The following is a 24198-nucleotide window of genomic DNA, read 5'->3' as shown; positions in this document are numbered from 1 at the left end:
GCTGGGCTATACACTCTATCATGGCTTCCTACCTTATACAAGAACAGCCGAGCCAGATATAACCTCCACGTATACCTAACTCCACAGGCTGGGCTATACACTCTATCATGGCTTCCTACCTTATACAAGAACAGCTGAGCCGAGATATAACCTCCACAGGCTGGGCTATACACTCTATCATGGCTTCCTACCTTATACAAGAACAGCTGAGCCAGATATAACCTCCACAGGCTGGGCTATACACTCTATCATGGCTTCCTACCTTATACAAGAACAGCCGAGCCCAGATATAACCTCCACAGGCTGGGCTATACACTCTATCATGGCTTCCTACCTTATACAAGAACAGCTGAGCCGAGATATAACCTCCACAGGCTGGGCTATACACTCTATCATGGCTTCCTACCTTATACAAGAACAGCTGAAGCCTAGATATAACCTCCACAGGCTGGGCTATACACTCTATATCATGGCTTCCTACCTTATACAAGAACAGCCGAGCCGAGATATAACCTCCACAGGCTGGGCTATACACTCTATCATGGCTTCCTACCTTATACAAGAACAGCTGAGCCCAGATATAACCTCCACAGGCTGAGCTATACACTCTATCATGGCTTCCTACCTTATACAAGAACAGCCGAGCCGAGATATAACCTCCACAGGCTGGGCTATACACTCTATCATGGCTTCCTACCTTATACAAGAACAGCTGAGCCTAGATATAACCTCCACAGGCTGAGCTATACACTCTATCATGGCTTCCTACCTTATACAAGAACAGCCGAGCCCAGATATAACCTCCACAGGCTGAGCTATACACTCTATCATGGCTTCCTACCTTATACAAGAACAGCTGAGCCGAGATATAACCTCCACAGGCTGGGCTATACACTCTATCATGGCTTCCTACCTTAGCCCTAGATATATACACAGGATCGGGCTACAGCTATCTGGCTTCCTACCTTATACAAGAACACCGAGCCGAGATATAACCTCCACAGGCTGGGCTATACACTCTATCATGGCTTCCTACCTTATACAAGAACAGCTGAGCCGAGATATAACCTCCACAGGCTGGGCTATACACTCTATCATGGCTTCCTACCTTATACAAGAACAGCCGAGCCAGATATAACCTCCACAGGCTGGGCTATACACTCTATCATGGCTTCCTACCTTATACAAGAACAGCCGAGCTGAGATATAACCTCCACAGGCTGAGCTATACACTCTATCATGGCTTCCTACCTTATACAAGAACAGCCGAGCCAGATATAACCTCCACAGGCTGGGCTATACACTCTATCATGGCTTCCTACCTTATACAAGAACAGCTGAGCGAGCCAGATATAACCTCCACAGGCTGAGCTATACACTCTATCATGGCTTCCTACCTTATACAAGAACAGCTGAGCCGAGATATAACCTCCACAGGCTGGGCTATACACTCTATCATGGCTTCCTACCTTATACAAGAACAGCTGAGCCCAGATATAACCTCCACAGGCTGAGCTATACACTCTATCATGGCTTCCTACCTTATACAAGAACAGCTGAGCCGAGATATAACCTCCACAGGCTGGGCTATACACTCTATCATGGCTTCCTACCTTATACAAGAACAGCCGAGCCAGATATAACCTCCACAGGCTGAGCTATACACTCTATCATGGCTTCCTACCTTATACAAGAACAGCTGAGCCGAGATATAACCTCCACAGGCTGGGCTATACACTCTATCATGGCTTCCTACCTTATACAAGAACAGCCGAGCCCAGATATAACCTCCACAGGCTGGGCTATACACTCTATCATGGCTTCCTACCTTATACAAGAACAGCTGAGCCAGATATAACCTCCACAGGCTGGGCTATACACTCTATCATGGCTTCCTACCTTATACAAGAACAGCCGAGCCGAGATATAACCTCCACAGGCTGGGCTATACACTCTATCATGGCTTCCTACCTTATACAAGAACAGCCGAGCCCAGATATAACCTCCACAGGCTGGGCTATACACTCTATCATGGCTTCCTACCTTATACAAGAACAGCTGAGCCAGATATAACCTCCACAGGCTGGGCTATACACTCTATCATGGCTTCCTACCTTATACAAGAACAGCGAGCCGAGATATAACCTCCACAGGCTGGGCTATACACTCTATCATGGCTTCCTACCTTATACAAGAACAGCCAGCCGAGATATAACCTCCACAGGCTGGGCTATACACTCTATCATGGCTTCCTACCTTATACAAGAACAGCCGAGCCGAGATATAACCTCCACAGGCTGGGCTATACACTCTATCATGGCTTCCTACCTTATACAAGAACAGCTGAGCCGAGATATAACCTCCACAGGCTGGGCTATACACTCTATCATGGCTTCCTACCTTATACAAGAACAGCCGAGCACTCTATCATGGCTTCCTACTTATACAAGAACAGCTGAGCCAGATATAACCTCCACAGGCTGAGCTATACACTCTATCATGGCTTCCTACCTTATACAAGAACAGCCGAGCCGAGATATAACCTCCACAGGCTGGGCTATACACTCTATCATGGCTTCCTACCTTATACAAGAACAGCTGAGCTGAGATATGACCTCCACAGGCTGGGCTATACACTCTATCATGGCTTCCTACCTTATACAAGAACAGCTGAGCCGAGATATAACCTCCACAGGCTGGGCTATACACTCTATCATGGCTTCCTACCTTATACAAGAACAGCTGAGCCGAGATATAACCTCCACAGGCTGGCTATACACACTCTATCATGGCTTCCTACCTTATACAAGAACAGCTGAGCCGAGATATAACCTCCACAGGCTGGGCTATACACTCTATCATGGCTTCCTACCTTATACAAGAACAGCCGAGCCCAGATATAACCTCCACAGGCTGAGCTATACACTCTATCATGGCTTCCTACCTTATACAAGAACAGCTGAGCCGAGATATAACCTCCACAGGCTGGGCTATACACTCTATCATGGCTTCCTACCTTATACAAGAACAGCCGAGCCCAGATATAACCTCCACAGGCTGGGCTATACACTCTATCATGGCTTCCTACCTTATACAAGAACAGCTGAGCCCAGATATAACCTCCACAGGCTGGGCTATACACTCTATCATGGCTTCCTACCTTATACAAGAACAGCCGAGCCCAGATATAACCTCCACAGGCTGGCTATACACTCTATCATGGCTTCCTACCTTATACAAGAACACGAGAGATAAACCTCCACAGCTCTATACACTCTATCATGGCTTCCTACTTATACAAGAACAGCGAGCCAGATATAACCTCCACAGGCTGGGCTATACACTCTATCATGGCTTCCTACCTTACACAAGAACAGCTGAGCCGAGATATAACCTCCACAGGCTGGGCTATACACTCTATCATGGCTTCCTACCTTATACAAGAACAGCTGAGCCAGATATAACCTCCACAGGCTGAGCTATACACTCTATCATGGCTTCCTACCTTATACAAGAACAGCTGAGCCGAGATATAACCTCCACAGGCTGGGCTATACACTCTATCATGGCTTCCTACCTTATACAAAAACAGCCGAGCCGAGATATAACCTCCACAGGCTGAGCTATACACTCTATCATGGCTTCCTACCTGATACAAGAACAGCCGAGCCGAGATATAACCTCCACAGGCTGAGCTATACACTCTATCATGGCTTCCTACCTTATACAAGAACAGCCGAGCCCAGATATAACCTCCACAGGCTGGGCTATACACTCTATCATGGCTTCCTACCTTATACAAGAACAGCTGCTACAACATGGCTTCCACTACAACAGCAGCATATAACCTCCACAGGCTGAGCTATACACTCTATCATGGCTTCCTACCTTATACAAGAACAGCTGAGCCGAGATATAACCTCCACAGGCTGGGCTATACACTCTATCATGGCTTCCTACCTTATACAAGAACAGCTGAGCCCAGATATAACCTCCACAGGCTGAGCTATACACTCTATCATGGCTTCCTACCTTATACAAGAACAGCTGAGCCGAGATATAACCTCCACAGGCTGAGCTATACACTCTATCATGGCTTCCTACCTTATACAAGAACAGCCGAGCCGAGATATAACCTCCACAGGCTGGGCTATACACTCTATCATGGCTTCCTACCTTATACAAGAACAGCTGAGCCGAGATATAACCTCCACAGGCTGGGCTATACACTCTATCATGGCTTCCTACCTTATACAAGAACAGCTGAGCCGAGATATAACCTCCACAGGCTGAGCTATACACTCTATCATGGCTTCCTACCTTATACAAAAACAGCCGAGCCGAGATATAACCTCCACAGGCTGAGCTATACACTCTATCATGGCTTCCTACCTTATACAAGAACAGCCAAGCCGAGATATAACCTCCACAGGCTGAGCTATACACTCTATCATGGCTTCCTACCTTATACAAGAACAGCCGAGCCGAGATATAACCTCCACAGGCTGAGCTATACACTCTATCATGGCTTCCTACCTTATACAAGAACAGCTGAGCCGAGATATAACCTCCACAGGCTGGGCTATACACTCTATCATGGCTTCCTACCTTATACAAGAACAGCTGAGCCGAGATATAACCTCCACAGGCTGGGCTATACACTCTATCATGGCTTCCTACCTTATACAAGAACAGCTGAGCCGAGATATAACCTCCACAGGCTGGGCTATACACTCTATCATGGCTTCCTACCTTATACAAGAACAGCTGAGCCGAGATATAACCTCCACAGGCTGGGCTATACACTCTATCATGGCTTCCTACCTTATACAAGAACAGCCGAGCCGAGATATAACCTCCACAGGCTGAGCTATACACTCTATCATGGCTTCCTACCTTACACAAAAACAGCCGAGCCGAGTTATAACCTCCATAGTCTGGGCTATACACTCTATCATGGCTTCCTACCTTACAAAAGAACAGCTGAGCTGAGATATAACCTCCACAGGCTGGGCTATACACTCTATCATGGCTTCCTACCTTATACAAGAACAGCTGAGCTGAGATATGACCTCCACAGGCTGAGCTATACACTCTATCATGGCTTCCTACCTTATACAAGAACAGCCGAGCCGAGATATAACCTCCACAGGCTGAGCTATACATTCTATCATGATGTCCAGGAGTTGTTTCAGCATCACTTCCACAAGATTACCAGTCTTTCCTTTACAACCTACAACAGGTACATTGTTAGTTACAATTTTGCATTGGTTCAATTGAGTAACATTAGTTACTACCCAAAGGCTGGAATTGTGTAGGAAGTGTCCAGTCTATCTCAAATGATTAAAGTAGAAATGGCTGGTTCTTGATCAAATACAGTTCATACATTATATAACAGATAAAAATGAATATTATGCTTTCTGGTAGTAAGAACATACTATTTGAGTTCATAATTGATCCTTTTCTAATGTTGAAAAAAAAATATACATATTTCTGTATTCTTATACAAAGTGGAAATGCCATAACTGTATTTTTCTATCACCATTTGACTGGAACATGATGACTTACTAGCAAACTGCTGTGTGAAGTCAACAATGAGGTCTGTACAGAGTCCACAGCATTGTTTGAAGTTGGTGGCTCCTGTGTCCCAGTACCCATACTTCCTCACTCCCGCCCGTAACCAGGCCTGCAGCATCGGCAGTAATAGGCGGTTCACACAATACAGGGCAAAGGTCGGACCTAAACAGTAAATATGTAACATAATGATATCAAATGTTGAGCAGAGATATCTCCAAAACGCATTCAAACTAAATCCCAAGTCTTCAATCCCAGTATTATCATTTTTTTCCACGTTTTTCAATATTGACTTACATGAACACTTTAGTATCGACTCTTTTTTTCCCAATATATTTGCTTTTAGATAACATTTTTTATCCTGTAGTGTTAAATTTATTACATGTATATCAAATAGAGAATAAAAATTAGTTATAATTTAACTTATTCACTTTAAATGGTTCAATGATTACATATTGCAGCAGAAATTACTTCAAAATTAGTACTGTATAAGAAAAACTGATTTGCATCAAGAGAACTTACCAGGAATATTAGCAGTAGATTTCAGTATGGAGAAAAGCATTTCCAGTGTGTCAGACTGATAAATCTTAGGACAGGAAGCCACAGATCCTGCCAGACCATCAACTACGAGGAACCAGACGTGGAGGATACCAGACTGGTTATCCATGGACTCCAGAGTATCCTCCGTGTGATCTAACTGCCCCTTCGTCACAGAACCAGCTGTCTTTTCTACACTATATGTCTTACTTTGATGGTTTGACACAGAATTTGCTAACTTTTCACTGGGAATAACAGTTATTCCTGAATCATTTGATGTAATACTACCACTATCGTAAGTCCTTTCCTCGTCGTCCAGGGATCTTTGAAAGGACAGCTGGTTTGTACGGTCCGCAGTAACATGGGGCTGGGCGTCACCATTAGGGATGTTAAAATGTCTGGTGAATTCCTCCATATCCATGTGAGGTAGGACAGGATCCACAATCTGTTGTGATGAATCTGTGTGTATTCTGTAGATAACAAGGCATACATATATACAACTACATAGAATGTAATCATTCACCAAACTTTCATACATCTGTATGTTTCTAGATTTATTTGTGAAAACGGGTATGCTAATTTCAAATCAGAAATGTTTTTCCAGATGTCAATCTATGAAAAGTATACATGTACTCCAATGTTATTCTGAGAACTTTGGAAAAAATTGGATTAAAACATTACATTCATGCAGATAACAGAAATGGTTAAAATAATGTAGTTAAATAAGGACTCCTTGTAAAAATAAAATATGGGACCCTCAACCTGGTAACTGCTTGTGCTGCCTGGTCAAATCTGAATGTTTGAAGAAGACTGGAATGGTGATAATACATACATTTCTTAATTATAACAGAATATCATAATTCAAAATTAAACCCTACAGCTTGTTATAATTACCTGAATGCCCCATTGAAGACTGGACATGCTGGCATCTTCCACATGGTTTGTAAGATTTCACAGCAGCGTTTAAGGTAGCGGAGAGCTGGGATACAGAGATTCTCATTGTCTGTAGACAACATACCACAGTCACTCCCGGAGTCAGAATCATCGTCACTACCGTCCTCAAACTCTCCTGAAAACAAACAACTTTAATTTTCAATCATATTCAATATTTATTCTCTCACTAATACATCTGTAGTATCTTTTTAGTCATATTTATATCATATGTAGCATTCGTGACCTGTTTCTTGAAATTTATTGGTCTGAAAAATAATTTGGTTCTTATATTAAGGTGAAATAGAATAAATCTTATTCCTTTGATTTTATAGTATGGATAGATAAATCTTCAGCAGGAGCGGTCAAAGGTCATTATCTTTAACCATGATTAAAAAAATTCATATATATCAAAGTGTGAAGTAACACGAATGAATTAGATAGACAGGCATGTGTAACTCTATATGCCTCTTTCTCACTTCATACCTGGGCCTCTTATATACTTGAGCAAACACAAAATGCAGTCAACTGTAGCATTTGCAAACACCAAGATGTTGTCCGTGCCCAGATACACCTCAAATACGTCAAGGACAGCTGCAACATGTCGCTGCCGTGCTTCATTGATTTCTTCATTAGTAGTATACTCAATCTTCACTGCTCGAAGGGCACCAAACAGTGGTCTCCAGCCAGACCTGATGTCTGCAGTACATGCTTCTACTAGCTCACAGATGGAACACACAATCTGGGTTATAAAAGCAATCAATGATTACATCTCTCTCTCTCTATATATATACAATTTCTTTGATGGGACATCAAAAGAAAAAAAATTTAGACTATTAATCTATTTACAAGGTAAGGGGAGTAACTTTAGTAAAGTTCATACTGACCTGATCTTGAACGTCGCCATCACACAGCTCCAGACACAGCATGTTCTCAAACGTCTTACATAACAGCTCATTTACATGAAAGTGGGCCAACTCTGGTCGATCCCCTAACATGGCAAGGATGAAGTCATGCACACACGTCACAGCCATCTTGGACACACTCCTATCATGGTGACCAGCAGCCTGAAAGTAACGAAAATTAAATATAGATCTACAAATTATCTCCAAGAAACTACAGATCAAACCATTTACAAGGCTGCCTCTGTTGGAGATCAGATAGAAAAAAAAAATTAAACAGCTATGGATGACATTAAATAGATCAATGAAATGATGGGACTACAATCTAAGGCCTTTGGAAAAGTTTTCTTTTGTTCCAGTAAAATACATATCTATTGACCTACCTCAACTAAGTGTGTAGACACTGTGCTCCACGTTCTCATTAAATGGATCAGGGGACGGTCACTGTGGACAATCTTCATCAGTACCTCTTGTAGTCTATACAGGTGTAAAGCATTTGTGGGAAGCTGATGGGAGTCAGAAAAGGAGTCTTCATCATCTTGAAGCTTGACCATCTTGTTCAGCTGATGCTGGCTTGATTCACAAAGTTCTGACAGAAAATTTACAATGGCACACAGGTTCAACTTCTGGGCAGCATCTTCAAACAGCCTGGAGATGGAAAAACAAAGTATAGGCAGCTGTATACATACTATACAAAACAATATATCATCTTCTATGTTAAAGCTGTCCGTGAGAGTGTTAGCATATACAAATAAACAACAGCCAATCACTTCTTAATGCTGTGATCAGATTACATTAAAACCACTGAATGAATCATAGAGACAAGACATACATATATATGTATCATAGCACAGTCATACAAATGACAGATCAAATGAAGATTTTTGTTGCTGGAGACCTTTGACCTACCTGTCCACCTCCTGTGACAGACAACACAGAGCCTGTGAAGCCTGGGCAGCGTTGAGCACCCCTCCTCCTGTCATGGATCGGTCCCAGCCCGACTCTTTACTGCTCTGTCGGATCAGGTCAGGGATGTTGATTCGGGGGGCCACAGGTACTGGAGCAGCCACCGGGATGGTGTAGATGGGCATGTCACATCTACAAATATTAAACAGTTCATGTTTTATATCTATAATTGGTTAATGTTGCCACCTTCTTCTGATTCATATTACACCCTATTTGTAGGAAGCAATTATCATATGTAGATGATATCTACATACTGTATGATCTCTCATTCCATTGCAGAAACATTAAAAAGATCCTTTATCAATGTCTAAAAACATTATACATGGTCAAGTAAACCTCCATTTTGAAATAAGTGCTTTCTGTTGTGTTTTTTTCTCTCTCAGAAACAAAGAATGACCAGATACTTATGGTTGACTTACTCATCTGGGATTTCAGGCCCGACAGTTTGTTCCTGCTGGACCTTGGGTAGACTAGACTGGTTGTTACCACTACTGAAGTAAGTGTGCTCCAACTGGGATATAAATGCAGAACACCTGTAAATCACAAACAAATCATTAAAACCACAGATTTATAGTTGTCAAGGAAATTATACATCTTACAATTTACAGATTACAAGGATGTCAAAAAAATGTGTAACTGATGAGACAATATTAGATCACTTTGCTCAGTTTCATCTATTATTTTTTACGCAAAGATATTCTGTAACTTAAAACTTCTACGTAAGAAAGTGATGCAGAAGTTTTGAAATACTCCTCAAAAATTTTTTAAAAAAATATCAGAGTAAGATATATTGAATAGACTGTGGCCTGGTCTGTATTAGTTATCTAACTCAGCCCCTAACAGTCCCTACCTGAAGACATGTTTCCAGCAGTCGGCCGAGTGACTTCCCATCTCGAGTCCATTAGTCATGACTACATCCATACTAAGAATGTGAGAGGCATGCAGACGTACAGGCTTGATTTTACTAGACATGATAGGCTTGGTGGATGACTTTGTATCTACACTGGGTGACTTCTGTGTGTCTATCAGTACACAAGATGTGCTGGCTAACTGGGAAAACACTCTACCACAACGCTGCTGTAATCCTGTGGATATATAATGTATAAGGTTATCAAATTATAGTAGTACAATACTAAGATCAGTGGTTTTAACTCATTCACCCCTAAAGACAGATTTAGACTCTCCTAAATCCAAGACTAAGTAGTCCATTATGAAATTTCAGGGGTGAATAAGTTAATCTCAAGTCTTGTAAAACCTTATCGTTACACTAAAACATGTATGGACATCACTACTGACCTAGAGCACAGCAGAGTCGAGCAGCCTTCTGTAGTCCATCCAGACTCATACATATAGCCTCTCTGGCACGTAAGCTCTCTTCCTTAGCTCCCTCAGTACCCAACATCAGCGCCAAGCTGCTGGTGATCCCACAAGAACTCTTCCCATTCAGGAGGACAGAAAGTACATCTAGGACACCTTCCCAGCACCTGGACAGAACACGCTTGGAGAACCTCTTACCTACAGCAGAAGTAGTTTTTTATGGACATCTTTCATTTTCCCAGTGAAATACTGATAAAGCTAACATTATTAATAAAATTGATTAAGTGGTATCGGCAGGTTATGGCTATAAAATGAAATTTGCTCTATTCAAATTACATTATTTACAATGAAAACTACATCAGCATATAGCAAGCACCCCTTTTGGCTAGTCCAAAATGTATACGAGTTATAGTGCAAACTAGTCATGATTTAAAGAGTAAAAAGTATAAAGAGAATTATTGTTATTTGTATTTAACAATAATGACTGACTTTTTGGAGAGGTCTATTACCAGTCTATGATATAACAAAACAGCATTGCTGATAGTTTGGTAAGACAACACTATAACCTACCCATGTCGGCATATGTCTGGTTATCAGGAGGGTCCTCCTGATCTGCCTCCAGTATCTCCTCATTGTTACACATCCCACTCAGGAGCTGGCCACCCTGACTGTTACTCCCAAGGCCGTCCACATCTATCAAGGTCAAGGTCACATTTTTATAGTTTTATTTTATTGTTTCATGTCCAAGTAAATATAAGAAATGCCATTTTGGCAAAGTTATATATGATTGGCCTTTTTATGTGCACAAAATGACCAAATATTCAGATATTGTCCAATTATAAACACAACCAAATAAAATGCTGTTTGGTGCAGAAAAAAAGCTAATGAGTTCAGAATGCTTAAAGAAAAAGATAAAAAAATCTTATTTAGTGTCGACATTTAATTAACCATAATTCTAGAATTCAGAAGTATTTAATAACTGTTAAAATAACGTCACAATGACAGCCTGATACTGCTGTAGACCTACCCTTTAGGATCTGTAGTAGGGGCGAGTCACTGTCACTGTTACAGCCTGCGATCTGTAGAATATCGGTGGCTGTGATCTGTCTGTATACCTCACTGAGCCAGGCTGGTGATAAGAACAACAGTAGACCAGTACCTAAGACTTCATCTACATACTGCTTCTGTTAACAGAATTTATCATTATAGAGATTAGACACTACCTACAAAGCATTTATACACCAGTTTTGCTCGCAATCAGAAAATGCTCACCATCGCATCAGTTCATCAAGAAATGTATAATATCCAATCTGAAATACCCAGAACCTTGGACCTTGTGGCTTACCTCTGATATAGGATAGTTGGCCCCTTCTGTTGTACCGTAGGCCCCACAGGCATCCAATTTTAGATTAAGGAGAAGAGCGGTGATTGTAGCCACATACACACCATCAGCATTGAGTATGGCCATCTGACACGAGGAGGAATTCTCTTCAGACGACTTGTATTGTTGGTCATATAAAGCTGGCAAAATAACAAGTACAATATAAATAATGTTATCAAATTCAAATGAAAGAGTGCAGTCATATAAAACATATTAAGCAATTACATTTGATATTTCGCAATGAGGCAAGAGACCTTGTCCTGTCAGACAGACAGAGCATGTATATAAAATTTTGGGCTTTCAAGATGATCAAATTAAAAAAGCACCGATTATTGAAAATTGAAATGTGAATCCTTAGTCTGTTATTACTAATTTCAAAGATTATGACATTATGTCAGGATTAAGATGTAGCCTGCCCAATGTATACATCTAGCTTGATTTTGAGATTTCGCTGATGTTTACACACTTATACACACCTGTACAGAAGTTAGAAGCAAAGTTTTGGAGCGCCTCGTCTACTTCATTCACAGAGTACATCCTGGCGATATGAGGGAGTGTCCGACTTAACTCGGTAATAAATAGACTGGCATTCTGTCGCTCTACCATCTCATATTCACTGCCCAAAGTTTTGTAACGCCGTTGTAGCTCATCTTTTATGGCGCTCTGACTCTCCTTTCTGCTGGTGTGAGCGTTACGCTTGTGCAATGGTACAGTATTTGAATTGTTATGATCTGTGACAAACACATCAGTGGCGCCCTCTGTATCATCTACATCCGTGTCATCACTGTCACTCACCACTTGAGGCTCAGAAACACTACTCCTATTACTGAACTCTCGGCCGTCACATTCGGACACCGTCAGACTGTTGCATCTAGAAAATTCTGCCAAGAACACAATCATCCATTTAATCCTTTTCAATTAGAATTAGTCTGATGACATGATAGTGAAAACACTGTACAAGTCAAAGAAGCCAAAGAATTTGTTCAGATCAGAAATTTACTTGATTCAGTTATCTTTACACAACCAATTACAACACTAAGTGGCGCGGTGGTAGAAGGCGCAGCTATGTTTGGCTAGGCGATTGGGTGCCGTAGATCATGAGTTCGAGGCCCGGATAGGGCTTGAGTCAATAAATTGTCATGCTTTGTTAAATTGTGTTTCTTTGATATTTACTAAACACAATGTATCATATTCACTATATGTTGTTGATCCAAAGATTTAATTTGACAATTTCCACAGTGATCATGTCAGCATATCGAACCGACTATCACTTCGTCATTGAAACATCCTTTTTTGGGGATGTGGATGTGGCGCAGTGGTAGAAGGCGCAGCTATGTTTGGCTAGGCGATTGGGTGCCGTAAATGGTGAGTTCGAGGCCCCGATAGGGCATGAGTCTATAAATTGTCATGCTTTGTTAAATTGTGTTTCTTTGATATTTGATTTACTGATAACAGCAGTGTTTCAGCAGATCAGATTAGGTATAGCTGTTCTAATTAAGGTACAGTTGTTATCAAAACCTCACACATTATAACTTAATTTTATTAATCAGATGAATATGTTTCAGAAGTCAGAGTATTTATCTATTAGTTTTGATTTTATACTATTTTCCCTTGCAGCTATATCTTTAACTGGAATTCTTTGCATAGTTACCTCTCTCCAAAGTGGCGTGGTATTTGGAGATAGACTTGCACACTTTGTCCGTCATACCTGCACCCCTACACACCTGTTCCAGGGCGCCTAGCAACACATCGACACAGGTAACACTAGTGATACAGACGGCTGAGTCGTTACAGTGACAACTCTCTTGAAGGGCATCCACAATCCTGTTAAATCAACAAACAGATACAAAATTATATGGGATATATCAAATGGTGATTTCTTAATAATTTGTTACTGAAATTGCTATTTCATTGATAATCTTTCTTAATTTCATTTTAATACAAGAATGAAAGTTAAATCATTAACACAGATATATAAAAGGAGTGCTTTTCATTTCTGTTTTGATGAATGGAAGTGTATCGATATTAGACTAAGAACATATTTCTTGGTTAAAGGTAGGTTTCGCCAAATGAAATATAAAGACTACGAAATTGAAATCTATTCTGAAATTTTTCTTCGTATTTACAAAAAAATATTCATTTGGTTGGGCGAAACCTACCTTAAATATGAGCATAGCACACCACATACATTATCAAAATTTTCATTACTTTTTTATTTCCATTTCCTAAAGTATATATAAAGGATATCTTTTTCCTTGTTAAATTATAATTTGGTTTCATGAATGTATGAATTTGGCAAGGAGTGCTGTGTCCAGCTTTAAGATGCAAACAATTTAAAAGAAAATTCTGAGTAATGTATTGATTTATTTCCATCTCATATTGACAATAAAACTGTTCCATACATGTACACCAGGGCCCTTTTCGATTATACGATTTGACTGGTTGGACCTAGTTGTTCGTTTATTAATTAAATACGGACCTGGTGATTTTATATTGTTTTCAGACGAGCCTTGACAAAGCTCTCACAGGCCTGTATCAAAAACTGTAGGTCCATCAGGATTTATACTTGAAATAATGACTTTAACCAACGGTCGAACCGGTTGTTCCGAATAAACGAAAACGGCCCAGTAGTACTTACAGCTTGAGTAAAGCGATATCCGAATTTGGATTCTTTGTCCCAGATTTTATCTCCCCTTCCTCAGATTCCAAATCAAACATAGGACAGGCCAGCTTGTACAGGCCTTCGGGAGTTTTCAGCAACTGTCAAGTATAGAATCAATTTTGTGTACTATTATAGAATCATGTGGCCATTCTCCAAGAACAATGCATAGTGTTACATTTTATTCAATGTTTTCCTCAGGTGCAAGTTATTTCTTTGCCAAAAAATGTATTATTCAAAGATATAACAATTATAATGAAATCCTGGTGACATGGAAATATTTTTACTGTGTAAGAATAGGTCCTATATTAAATAAAAGGACAAGATTTCTTTCTACAACATTTTCTTTTCCTTGTGTTATCCCAAATTATAATATTATAATGTAATGTGGTGGCTGTACCTCCTTCACAGCCTTCAGAGCGTCCAATCTATGTTGGGGAGGAGGGTACAGTAACATTCGGTGGAACAAGGACTCCAGTACAGGTCGTAGTGATGTCACAGGGCCCATCAGATCAACAAGACGCACCGCTATACTGTAAACCACAAGTAACAAGAGGCCCATGGGCCTTAACGGTCATCTGACTATAAGTACAATACAACATAGACGTTTAAAGATTTTAGCCTATTTGACCCCTGTGACCTTGATTGAAGGTCAAGGTAATTCATTTGAACAAACTTGGTACCCTTCATCCCAGCATGCTACAGGCCCAATATCAATACCATGTGCCTTCTGGGTCTTGAAAAGAAGTTGTTTAAAGGATTTTAGAATTTTTTACCCCCATGACCTTGAATGAAGGTCAAGGTCCTTCATTTGAAAAACTTGGTAGCCCATCATCCAAGGATGTCAAAGGCCCAATATCAGGTCTCTAGGCCTCTTAGTTATTGACAAGAAGTTGTTTAAAGGATGTTAGCCTATTTGACCCCTGTGACCTTGAATGAAGGTCAAGATCCTCCATTTGAACAAACTTGGTAGCCCTTCATCCCAGCATGCTACATGCCCAATATCAGTACTCTGGGCCTTCTGGTTCTTGAGAAGAAGTCATTTAAAGATTTTCACCTATTTGACCACCGTGACCTTGAATGAAGATCAAGGCCATTCATTTGAACAAACTTAGCCCATTCATTTGAACAAACTTGGTAGCCCTTCATCCCAGCATGTCACAGGCCTAATATCAGGTCTCTTAACCTCTTCATTATTCACAAGATGTTGTTTAAATGATTATAGCCCATTTGATCCCTGTGACCTTGAATGAAGGTCAAGGTCATTTATTTGAACAATCTAAGTAGCCTTTCATCCCAGCATCCTACGGGCCCAATATCAGTACCCTGGGCCTTCTGGTTCTTGAGAAGAAGTCGTTTGAAGATTTTAACCTTTTTGACCCCTGTGACCTTGAATGAAGGTCAAGGTCATTCATTTGAACAAACTTAGTAGCCTTTCATCCCAGCATCCTACGGGCCCAATATCAGTACCCCGGGCCTTCTGGTTCTTGAGAAGAAGTCGTTTAAAGATTTTAGCCTTTTTGACCCCTGTGACCTTGAATAAAGGTTAAGGTCATTCATTTGACAAAACTTGGTAGCCCTTCATCCCAGCATGCCACAGGCCTAATATCAAGTGTCTAGGCCTCTTATTTATTCACAGGAAGTTGTTTAAAGGATTTTAGCCTATTTGACCCCTGTGACCTTGAATGAAGGTCAAGGTCATTTATTTGAACAAACTTGGTAGCCCTTCATCCCAGCATCCTACAGGCCAAATATCAGTACCCTGGGGCTTCTGGTTCTTGAGAAAAAGTTGTTTAAAAATTTTAACCTTTTTGACCCCTGTGACCTTGAATGAAGGTCAAGATCATTCATTTGAACAAACTTGGTAGCCCTTCATCCCAGCATGCCACAGGCCTAATATCAGTTCTCTTAACCTCTTCATTATTCACAAGATGTTTTTTAAATGATTATAGCCTATTCGACCCCTGTGACCTTGAATGAAGTTCAAGGTCATTTATTTGAACAAACTTAGTAGCCTTTCATCCCAGCATCCTACCAGCCCCCTGGGCCTTCTGGTTCTTGAGAAGAAGTCGTTTAAAGATTTTAGCCTTTTTGACCCCTGTGACCTTGAATGAAGGTCAAGGCCATTCATTTGAACAAACGTGGTAGCCCTCCATCCCAGCAACCTACAGGCCAAATATGAGTACCCTGAGCCTTTCGGTTATTGAGAAGAAGTCGTTTGAATGAAAATTTTACGGACGGCACACGGCGCACGACGACGGACGGTGCATGATGACAATAAGTCATTCTGACCCTTCGGGTCAGATGACCTAAAAATATAATTAATATAAAACTCGCAGAAACTACACCATACTACTGATAAAGCCATTAACAGTACAAATCTTTTTATAGGCCAATCATAATTATGATGTACTGAATACATTTCAGTGAATTTCACAGAGACTTGTCAATGTATGATAATCAAAAGAGCTCTATTTAGGGCTTTACAGTGGTGGGGACAAAGCCTTTCTTACCTATATATAGTTTTAGCTGTAGACACCTGTAGATTAGGGGCTGTTAGGGAACATCCTGAGCCCCTCCCCACATCCTCCAGGGATTTAGGGATGATTGCACTCCTCTCAGACTTTGGGGTCCCCAGTAAGGAAATAAGGCAAGGACACAGGAATTTCCTAAATAATATAAAGTAAAAACTCAAAATGATAAACAATAATCCTTCCCTTTCCTTCAATATTCATTATCAACATCTTATTCGTGTTTGACAATAAATCTAACTTTGCAGCATAACATTTGGTGAAATATTGTGTTTTCCAACTCCAAGTATCGTGTGATAACAGTTCAATATTCTTGGGACCAAAGTGCTTCCTTGAAGGGGTTGTTTTATTGAAGAAGACTCACTAATTCAAAAGAAATTCCAATAAAAGTTTGGACAATCCATAAAGAGTTACTGAAGAACCTCATAAAAAGGCAAAACATTTTTCAAAAGACAGTATTTAAACCTGTGCCATGAGTGGCAACATACTGACAAGAATTTTGAAAAGGTTTGTATTCCCTCAAGAACTTTCCTAAAGAACATCCTAGGAAGGCCTGTATTCCTTTTTATACTTACCAAAGGACTTCCTGGAATGGCTTGTATTCCCTGATAGAGACAGGAGAGTTGGAGATGACAGTGTACACTCCCTCCAGAAGGAGTGGTATGGACTGACGAGTCTGGTTGGAACTGGAATCAGATTATAAACACATCATCAGTCATCAAAGCTACTATGATCAGAAATATAACAGAAATACAGAGCACTATACATTAATAGTAGAATCTATAGATATCACATACACAAGAATATTCCTTACCTTGGCGCCTGCTCCAGTTTTGCTGTGAAGAACTTGAGAATAGCAACCACATCTTTAAACAGACTTTCATTGTTTGGTGTATCTGTATAAGTAAAAAACACACAATCAGCACATTCACAAATACATTCATTTACATTTATATTTCATTAATTTGAGGGATATAAACTGGAGGAACAAGAAAATGAGAACAAACCTTTAGCCATGAAGTCTGCTAGCACATCATTACTATCTTTGGTCTGAAATTATAATATATTCAAATGAGTAAAGAATTATCATTCAGGAATACAAAGAAGTCACCAATAACAGACAACCTTACAAAACTTTATCTACCAAAATGTATCCACCATAAATTGGAAAATTGTCTTATTTTAACTTGATTAAAACTGATTACATTAATATAGATCTAAGCAGCCTTTAACATTAATATCTGTATGTGTAGTTCTCATGAAGTAGTTAAGTCTGATCCTTTTTGTCAAACTTTGAAAAGGCAAATAAAATATGTTTAAATCATTGACCATCAAAATTTGAAATTACATAATTATGCTATAGCTATTTTCATGAAAGAGGAAAGCTTTTTAATATGGTAAATCTATTACAAAATGTACCAGAATTTTTAACTGATGCTATATGTACTTAAAGCAAGCTGTATTGGGCTAACATATGTTATGGTACCAAAGTACACCTAGCCATTGATAAAGTTACGGTAGTTATGGTGACGAAGCATGCTGTAAGTGGAACAATCCTATATCCCATTGTAAGTATGATATAGATACACCTGGAAAGTTTAACTTATCAATCAGATCATGATGACAACCTAAAAGTCTACTTCATTCCTTACTTATATAGCAGTATGTTACAATGGTACAGTATACAGTCGGTGTTAGTGACAAACTGGTAAGTCTTCTATATATCTCAAAACAAAATTGGTACAACTAAAACTTCATATATTTATTTTGCTATGTAAGAAAGTTTGTCTAACAGGTTACCTTTGTAATAAGTTACCAATATATATGTATAATGTACTTATATAACTTATCAACATGGAATATATATCCTACTGAAATAGATCTATCACAGCAATCATGTTAGTAGTAAACTAAATTACTTCTGGGGAAAACAGATATCAGAAATGAGCTGGAGAAAATAGTGTGTAAATTGGAGCCTTTCATAAATGAAATTCTGGAACTATTAATTCTATTATTTGAAGTTAAGGAAAACTTAAGCTAGCAAAACTTGGTAAAACATCCTGTTCCATAGTCTGATTTTAGAAAATCTATGACTTAAGTGACAGCAAATGACAATGTAGTCCATGCTAATGCAAATTATACTACCTTGTATAGAAAATAATTTGAGATGATATGTTCAGGCAAAGAAAGAACAGTAGGATTTCATGCCTATGTCAATCTTGAGATTAAATGTAACGTGTCATGATAAAAGCAAAGTTCAATAAAGATCATATAATATTATATATTTTTTTCAATGAAATCAGACAATTTTTAAATTTTGGTCCTTAAAGGGATAACAATATTGAATTTCCAAAACAATATAAGGTCAACTGGTTTTTGAGGAAATCTCAAGAAACAAATTATAAACTGTCAGGCAGACAGATGTGGAGTCCTAATTAGTGTTATTTAGTTTCAAGCTAACAATCTAAAGCAGCTTCTGATGTTTTTATTATAATTAGCTTCAATTGATCAAGCACATTGCTATTGTTATACATGACATATACAGCAGTGAAATATAATTCACAGAATGTTATATTTTAAAAGATACACATTTCTATAGCTATGCATGCAATAATGATGTAAAATATTGTAATTATAATGGTAAGAAAGCAGATTAATGATATTCAAACATTAGTTAGTACTGTTAAGCATCAAGTGAAAATTGTGACGAATATATGTCATATTATTATATACAGAATACAAATACTTTATAAATGATTAATTCCTTCATGATTGTTACAATTCAATTTTCCTTGGATTGAAACAACAGTCAACAATTAAGACATCATCAATGACAGAAGACAAGTTAATATTCATACATGAAATACTATAATTCTACTTTATAAATTGCAATAATATGGCATATTACAGTCAGGGGATAATATTATTTCAGATTCAAAGTAATTTCAGAAATGAAAAGATAAAGAAGGAGTAAACATAGCACCAATCAAACAAATTAAATGAAGATTAAGTTTATATCACTTTAAAAACAGCTAGATTTAAGAAATATTGATAAAATTATATTCTCTTCAGATCAGATAGTTGTAAGGATACTTCAATACCCACAATATTCAAAACAAATATAATGTTAAAATGTGAATATTAGATTTTTTTTTTCTTAGTAGGGATAAAAGACAAGTCCTTAAAAGGAATACTGTTACCTGGAAATTGGTATACATGAACTGTAACAATCATGTTCAGCATTAATGATATATATAAAAAAAAAAGAAAAACAGAACTTTAAATGAAATCCTTGTTCTTCCCAGGCAGATTAAACAAGAAATACTGCTTCATATACTAAGGTAGTTAATTTATATAAGACTACAAGTATGGACAATCAATGTACCAAAAATTACAATGTATAATGGTGCCACAATTTTTGTGACCGACGTTAATGATAACTCCTTTATGAAAAGATCAACATCACAGAAAAATTGCATTACTGAATGTATGTCTTTATAACTAAAATTTTGGTTGAAATAATCTTGTGTTTCAATTAGGAACACACCAGTAGTACAATACCCGTGAGATAGTTAATAAACATTTGACCATGTGTACCAGTCTTTTTTTGTAAATATGTCCTGGGGAGAACATTGGTAATTAAGCTATAACAAAAACACAAGATGCAGCTCTGGATATGATATAGGAGTTATAAAACACATAAGGCGTGCAGCTCTGTGTAACCTTACCACCTGTTCAGAGTGCCCCTGTTGGAGCTTTTCTGTGAAGCAGCTTAACAGTTGTGTGAGGGCGGCCTTCACCGCCCCCCGCACACTGTGGGTGCTAGCGATGTATGTGTCAATGTAGACCTGCCAACACATGACACACATTTACACACCCTGAGGTAAAGTTTTAACAACTATGGTCCTGGATTTTGTGCGTATTTAACAATATTCATGTCAATATTATACAGGATTCTGTCATTTTTTCTGCAGACTTTTCTCGTTGGAAGTATTAATTGTTCCATCATTTATAAAGAGAAAAAGACATTTGATGTAAAAATCAGTACCTATATATGTGCACATCACAGGGATTTACACAAAAAACAAATAAGCTTAGTCTTTAGAAAGTATGTGTCCTGAATAATGTATCAATTACCAGTACAATAATTTAATGACAAATTTCAATGTCCGTTTCATATATGTCTCATGTAATGTAATTGATATAAAAGTTGATGTCAATATCAATATCATTTGAATGAGGATTTCATGAGAATGACCATGAAGAGTGCCAGAAAAATACAAATAATACATAAATGTTTAATCGTGAGTCATATGAGAACATAGGTTCAATTTGTCTGCTGCTAACATGCAAAAATTTTAAACATAATGACTGTTTACAATAATTGTATATCAAAGTTGTAGATCAAAATAATATTCTTGGGTATGATATCCAATAATCACCAAACTATTGGACCAACAAAAATATCAAATCCACATTCCATAAATAAACACATGGGAATGATAAGAGGCATTTTTCTAGTTTTGGTTTGGAAGCAATTCTGAAGCCTTTAAGTGTTGATTTATTGATCGGTGATCAATTCTGACCTCTGGTGTTCAGGCATCCCAAGCATTTATTTATGAATAGTCATACGCTATAAGGTAGCTACATGGAACGTGGCAAAAAGATGTAAACTTCCCATTAACCTGAAGCAGGAATATACTGGATAAGATCATAGCCCTCTTATATATAGCGGATAAACCAAACAATTTACCTGAGAGACTTTGGTGATTACTCCTGCATTCATACACCAAGCTGTGGAAAATGTCATCTTCAGCAGTAACTACAACAAGATGTACAATGCTATGCTATTATCACTGTATAATTATATTATCATGATGTTATCACTGAAGTATATTGAACAGTAGTGTTTTAAAGAACATAATTGACATGAAGAAGCTCTGAAAACTTGTGCTATATGGTATCTTTAGACATATAAGAACAACAGGTCTGTTCCATTCATAGGATAATTAGAATTTCACGTCATCTTTGAAAGATGTTGATAATTAAGCCAACCAAACCTACAGAATCATGGACATTATAAAATTGAAATATAATACACATAATAAGTGTCATGGTGTAAGCATCACTCCTATACCAGCTATGGAATAAAGTAAAATCTAAGTAAAAGTTATGAGGTCATCTTTCCCACCATTGAGGTTTCTTGTACCAATATGTCCTTCCAGTACAATTTCCTCATAAGCAGAAGATCTCTTGTGAGGTCCTTTCTAGCCACATGTCTTATAAACAGACAAGTTTTTGTTCATTACCTTCATGATTTCCACCTGTGTGTCCTCTGGTAGGGAGGGTGTACTGAACACTGTGTTGAGGATCTGTATAGGCATCCAGTGTTCCTCCTTATCACTCTCCATGCTTGACTGGAACTTCTCATCCTTCAGGATTTGCTGGAAATAATACCAATATCATTATACAGTGGTTCCTTGTATAGTGTTACTATTATTGCTTCCTTTTTTGTTAGTATCAACTACATTATAATTCACCGATCATAGTGATAACTGATCATGACATTAGTTCAATGTTAATAAAAACTGATACCGGTACATTCCTTTGTAAATGCATGTACACTAGTTTATAAATAATAACTACATGTATTAACTTACAAGATGTATTTTATATTAAATCAATGATTATTTTAAAAGATTCATTAAAAGGTAAGTGTAATCAATATCATTCCCCAATCTGTAACAGTATTACTGTGTTAGCTTACTGTATTAGCTCCCAGTTATGAAATGGTAATACAAGTACAATATATTATAATTATGGAGGTACATTGTAGTAATAATTCAACAGCATCATGTAAAGCTGACGAAATAGAAATAGGACCTTATATTTAACAATCAGATTTTACCTGTATTCCCCCTATTGCGTATGTTGATAATTTCTTTGTTTTAGATTCTAATGCCAGTTGCAATGGCTCTAAACACTTTTCTCTCAGTATATAAGCAGGAGTCTGTGTGATTAATGTAGGATTGTCCAGTAAGTCTGAAAACAAAACACACAACAATTTGTTCTAATTCAACAAATTCTAAACATCTAACACTTTGCAGTACAAGTACTAGTAGCTTGCATTTGAAAGTAAACCTCATAAAAAGTATGTGTCCAAGCCTTTAATTCCTAGAAACAAACTTAAATAACAAACTTAACTTCAATTTTTTGCCTAAAATTATAAAAGGAGGTGATTCAATTTTGGTTTAAGTGGGCACTTTTTGTTTCAAGAAATTGGGGCAAACCCAAGAATTTTTATGTATGGAATATTTACGTGAAAACTGATGTGAACTTTATATGAATTTTCATAACTGTGTCTTATATAGTTTATATAATTATGTACTTATTAGGACAATATGATGATGAGTATGAATGGTGGATATATCGGTCCAACCTGTACCTGCGTGTGTCCCGTCTGCCTTACAAGGCCACATTGTGACACATGTGTACACCAATAATTGCACATGAGGTAAATTGATATACATATATATTAGCATACATATAATACAAAAATATTGACATCATGATTAATATCCAAAGAATTGTGAAAGTATGTATTCAAATCTGTGCTATACTTACCAAGAGCTGTCTGGGAAGCTTTCCTTATTCCTGCATGTTTTTGAGAGGAAGCATCTTTTATTAGCTGAGTTAGGAGATCCTCCATTGCGGCAATGCATATAAACAAATAACTCCAGTAATTCTACCTCTTTACAGTTCCCATGCCTCAAGATAAACTGAAAGTGAATAAATTTGTGCTATCAGTCAATCATGCTACCAATTTATCCTATATTTAATGTAAACTCTTTTCGTTGATTTAATTTTGTTCTTTCATTGGCTTGGACGTTCCAGTTATATATAATTAGTGTCTTTGATGTGTTTGTTAATTTTCTCGTAGTTTGCCTTTGAGCACTGCTTTTTACTTATACTTCTACAAGTAACCGTTGTATTACACTCGATACTCATAAAAATTATGCTATGATCACTCTTCCCCAGAGGACTCTGGTATTCTATTGATGATATTGTGCATTCCTTGTTAGTGATAAGAAGATCTAATACATGAGGCTTACCGTTCCCTCTCCATCTTGTAGGTCTATTGATTTTTTGCCATAAGAAGTTGTCTTGTAAACAATTAAACAAGATATATACTCCTCAGATTCTGTGCTGGCACTTTTTGGATTCCATGTTTCCCATATTTTCGGGTAGTTGAAGTCACCCATCATTACTATAGGTGTGTGTAGTTTTTATTTGATACTTCATTGATCAGTTTTATTAAATTTTGATTGTTCTTGTCTGATCCACTATCAGACCTATATATCAGTCGAAATAATATCTTTTCATTTTTGTTTATAGAAATTT

General features: G+C 38.1%; 1 protein-coding gene across 2 annotated transcripts in view; it reads right to left on the bottom strand.

Annotated features, from left to right (window-relative positions):
* The window catches only part of LOC138336941 (brefeldin A-inhibited guanine nucleotide-exchange protein 3-like), a 34542-nt gene that overhangs the window by 9523 nt on the left and 821 nt on the right, over positions 1-24198 (bottom strand). Inside the window, exons 2-28 of one of the 2 annotated variants that reach the window (XM_069286579.1) lie at positions 23422-23576; positions 22706-22839; positions 22107-22241; positions 21551-21619; positions 20526-20645; positions 17805-17847; positions 17612-17693; positions 17373-17483; positions 16780-16935; positions 14667-14799; positions 14246-14367; positions 13259-13431; positions 12084-12488; positions 11572-11747; positions 11254-11410; positions 10797-10919; positions 10206-10424; positions 9760-9994; positions 9329-9442; positions 8853-9041; positions 8327-8591; positions 7929-8108; positions 7528-7783; positions 7006-7180; positions 6097-6581; positions 5569-5739; positions 5113-5233 (exon numbers count right to left, since the gene is read on the bottom strand). In XM_069286579.1, the coding sequence (XP_069142680.1) occupies positions 5113-5233; positions 5569-5739; positions 6097-6581; positions 7006-7180; positions 7528-7783; positions 7929-8108; positions 8327-8591; positions 8853-9041; positions 9329-9442; positions 9760-9994; positions 10206-10424; positions 10797-10919; positions 11254-11410; positions 11572-11747; positions 12084-12488; positions 13259-13431; positions 14246-14367; positions 14667-14799; positions 16780-16935; positions 17373-17483; positions 17612-17693; positions 17805-17847; positions 20526-20645; positions 21551-21619; positions 22107-22241; positions 22706-22839; positions 23422-23506 (4634 nt within the window). In that variant the 5' untranslated portion in view covers positions 23507-23576. The remainder of the gene's footprint in view (positions 1-5112; positions 5234-5568; positions 5740-6096; positions 6582-7005; positions 7181-7527; positions 7784-7928; positions 8109-8326; positions 8592-8852; positions 9042-9328; positions 9443-9759; positions 9995-10205; positions 10425-10796; positions 10920-11253; positions 11411-11571; positions 11748-12083; positions 12489-13258; positions 13432-14245; positions 14368-14666; positions 14800-16779; positions 16936-17372; positions 17484-17611; positions 17694-17804; positions 17848-20525; positions 20646-21550; positions 21620-22106; positions 22242-22705; positions 22840-23421; positions 23577-24198) is intronic. The other variant, XM_069286587.1, reaches the window with a different exon arrangement.

This window comes from Argopecten irradians, chromosome 1, assembly GCF_041381155.1.
Source record: "Argopecten irradians isolate NY chromosome 1, Ai_NY, whole genome shotgun sequence".
Classification (NCBI taxonomy): Eukaryota; Metazoa; Mollusca; class Bivalvia; order Pectinida; family Pectinidae; genus Argopecten; species Argopecten irradians.
The sequence above is the reverse complement of the archived record's forward strand: the minus strand, read 5'-3'. Positions and strand labels throughout refer to the sequence as shown.